Source organism: Poecilia reticulata, linkage group LG22 (assembly GCF_000633615.1).
Source record: "Poecilia reticulata strain Guanapo linkage group LG22, Guppy_female_1.0+MT, whole genome shotgun sequence".
NCBI lineage: Eukaryota > Metazoa > Chordata > Actinopteri > Cyprinodontiformes > Poeciliidae > Poecilia > Poecilia reticulata.
The window spans coordinates 14,788,210-14,791,833 of NC_024352.1; the positions used below are offsets into that span (position 1 = coordinate 14,788,210).

At 38.6% G+C, this 3,624-nt stretch overlaps 1 protein-coding gene across 1 annotated transcript in view; it reads right to left on the minus strand.

Annotated features, from left to right (window-relative positions):
- Positions 1-1,344: 1,344 nt before the first annotated feature.
- Positions 1,345-3,624, minus strand: part of ccr6b (chemokine (C-C motif) receptor 6b) — a 6,766-nt gene continuing 4,486 nt past the window's right edge. The window contains exon 2 of the mRNA XM_008399633.2: positions 1,345-2,488. Coding sequence (XP_008397855.1) covers positions 1,394-2,479 — 1,086 coding nt within the window. The 5' untranslated portion in view covers positions 2,480-2,488 and the 3' untranslated portion in view covers positions 1,345-1,393. The remainder of the gene's footprint in view (positions 2,489-3,624) is intronic.

A 3,624-nucleotide genomic window follows, 5' to 3' on the forward strand; every position in this document is an offset into this window, starting at 1 on the left:
ATGTGCTAAGAGCATAATAGATGGAGCCTCTAGACTTTTTCAGTTTGATAGAAAACAACTTCAAAAAGACCAATGACATTATCTGAGTAATGTTAAGCTGAGTAAAAACAAAACTAGCTGTGGATTTACAGGTTTTCAACAAAGGGTTTCGTAACTGTTTTAGTTAAACAGGGATGAACTCCTTCTAGGTCAGTAAAGCGCTGTAATTGTTTTCAATTACTTCAAAACTCTAAGAAAAAAAATATTCTGAACGTTTCTTGTTTTCATACTTGTCAGTTCATGAACATCATATTCAATAACACAGAATATCATTTGTAATAACTTGCAGTATTTGCTGTCATTTCACCTGTTAAACTTTTAAGTTTTCTCACAGTTTTTTGTTTTGTCCGTAGAAGCTATACCTGGTCTGGGGTTCTGCTTTGGCTGTGGTTCCTTCTTGGAGGAGGGCAGCAGCTGAAATATTGTTGACAACAATAACCCTTTCGTTCAATTATCCTTTTATTTTTCATTAACATAGAAAGTACTCTTATATCTTCTTGTCCATTCTGCTGTGCTGACCCAGTCGGTCGTTGTAGATGGAGGCTTGTACTGAGTCAGGTTCTACTGGAGGTTTCTTCCTGTTAAACGGGAGCTTTTCCTCTCCTCTGTCACTACAGGCATCCTCGATATGAGGGACTGCAGTAAAGGCAACAGCACAGCACAAGCAATTTTTTTTGCATATGCTGGTCCAGAAGGAACGAATTCTGCCAGTCAATGATTTGATGCGATCTGCTAGGTTTTCTTAAACATAAAAGTTTTAAAACTAATTTGAATATTAAACTGAGCTTAACGAACCGTTTGATAACAACGTAATGGGTACGTGACTCTTAGGGAGGGTGCAGAATAAAGAGAAGATAAAAGGGGACCTCGTACTACAGCACCCTATAGGTATGCTGAGTGGAGCCTAGCACCGGATGGTGAATGTCACTTTGTATCAGTTCCATTTCTATGACTTGTAACATTTGATCATTTCTTGGCATTAAGGCCTGCTTTAAATGTCATTATTTCTCAAGGAAATACCATTTTTAGCCTTGAGACATTTATTGAGAATCGACCCTATATAACTACACTAAATTGAAATTAAACTGAATGTATTTAGGATCTTAATATCCAATTGATGCCCTGGTAAGATCTGCTTAGTTTGAGCTCAGGCCCACTTATTATCCATCCAGCCAAAACAAAATCCTCATGGGGCTCACATTCACATTCGCTGACTGATAAAAAAAGTCCTGTTACCATACGACAGGTAATAATTTTTATGATAAATTGAATATAATTTCTTTTTGTTATTGACACGTGTGGAACTACACTGAAATAACTGGATAAGACAAATCAGAAGTTACTTGAATGGCTGTCAGGCACTGAAGGATGACACGTTGTTTGACGCCTCCGAGTTTCTTAGGCCGGAAATGCAAACTTCAGATGTTCCACGTGACAAGCGAGCAGAGTAGAGGTACCTTTTACCAAAGCACCAAAGGTCAGACAATATTTTCCTGAAGTGGCTCCTGAACTTCACTCCAATAAACGCATAGAGGATGGGATTGAGGCAGCAGTGGAGGTAAGCTATGCTCCTGGAAGTGGCCAAAACCGTGAGTTTGGTCTTTTCCTCCTCGCAGGGTTTCTCCTTAAATAGAGACGCCGTGTGGATCAGGAGAGTCACATTGTAAGGAAAATGGCAGATGATGAAGACCACAACAACTGCCCAAACCACTCGGATGGCCTTGTGCCTGTGGCTGTTGTGGGCTTTGAGCAAGGTGCACATAATGCTTGAGTAGCAGAAAATCATAACCACAAGAGGGAGAAGGAAGCCGACACCCATCTGCAGGCTCGGCACCATGACTTTCATCAGCTCTGCGGTCTTTCTGTGTTCGAAAGTGAGCTCACAGGTTAAAGTCGAATTAGACTCCATCAGGTCATGTTCTTCGAAGATCTCAGTGTAGATAAGTGTAGGCAAAGTCAAAAACAGCGCAAACACCCAAACTGCGGCGCAGGTCAGCCGGCCGTACAGGACAGCGCGGGAGCGGGAACCGAAGGAGCGCCTTGCTTTAACAATAGCAACGTATCGATCACCGCTAATGCAGGCGAGCAACAGCATGCCGCTGTATAAATTGATGCTGTAGGCTGAGCGCAACATCTTACAAGCCACAGAACCCATGGGCCACCCATTCTGCTCATTATGGGCGATAAGAGGCAACGCCACCACAAAGATCAGGTCTGCCACAGCCACATTGAACAGATAAACATCTGTCATCGCCTTGGTCCGCTTGTAGAAACCGTAGGTGATCATCACGAGAACGTTGCCAATCAGGCCGAAGGCGCAGATGATGGAGTGGATGTAAGTGTGGGAGAGGACCTCTTCAGGGGAAAGGCTGAAGCTGCAGAGCTCATCTGGATCATTTGGTGTCCAGGTTCCATAGTAGTCAGAAGTTACATTATCCATAACTTCAAGCTGAAGAAAAAGAAAGAAAATAGCATTCCAATGTTAATGTTTTTTTTACTTTCATTTTGGCCTGAAAAGCCCAATTACATCATCATCAGCTTTATTGAAGGCACAATTAGGTCCTCATGAAAATTACAAATTTTGATGTAATGTATTCACATTTTAAATTAGAAACCAACACAAAGTTGTGCATAGTTGTGAAGTGGAAGGAATAGGACAGATGATTTTTTTTTTTCTAATGATTTTTTTTTTTTTTACAAGTTATACTTTTTAGATTTGTATTCAACCCCTTCACACTGAACCCTCCAATAAAATCTTGCAATCAATAGTACATTGGCTCCACTTGTGTGTGGTGCAATATCAACAAAAATCGATCTGTTCTCTGAAAGCCTCAGCAAATTGTTAAAGAACATTAGCAAATAACACATTGAAAAGAGCAATCAATGCACGTTATGGGGCTAAATATAAATTCCCAACACAAGTTGTAGATTTTTATATGTAAGAAATATTGAAAAACATCTATAATTTTTCTTCAACTTGTACTACTTTGCATCGATCCATCATTTCATTTCATTTTCATTTATTTATTTATTTCGAACAGACATTAAAACATTCAAAAAAAAAGAACAAGAAAACAAAATAGAATGAGACAAACTCAAAAAATAAAATATAAAACAAATCATTTCTGCCCATGTGACATGCAATTCCACATTCTCTGTTCGAAAAGGAGCAGGTAGAAGATACATCTTATAATATCCTGCCCCCCTCATACTTGTCGATAAATTTATCATTTGACTTTCAGAACCTCAACAAGAGACAACTTGTTTCCACTTTTCACTATGTTTGACTATGTMTAATTATTTTAAGTACTATCTATATAATCATCTACACCATAAACCATCAAACATGTTATATAGCATATTTTGAAATTAGTTCTGCTTTAATCAATTTTTTAAACTGGTTTACATTTGTAATTTTTTTTATCTCATCATTCAATTCATTCCACACATTTACTCCACACACAGATAAACAAAAACTCTTCCTGGTTGTTCTAATATGTTGTTTTTTAAAATACCCTTCACCTCTTAAATCATAACCACCCTCTCTGTCACCAAACATTTCCTGTATATTGTGTGGAAGTTTTT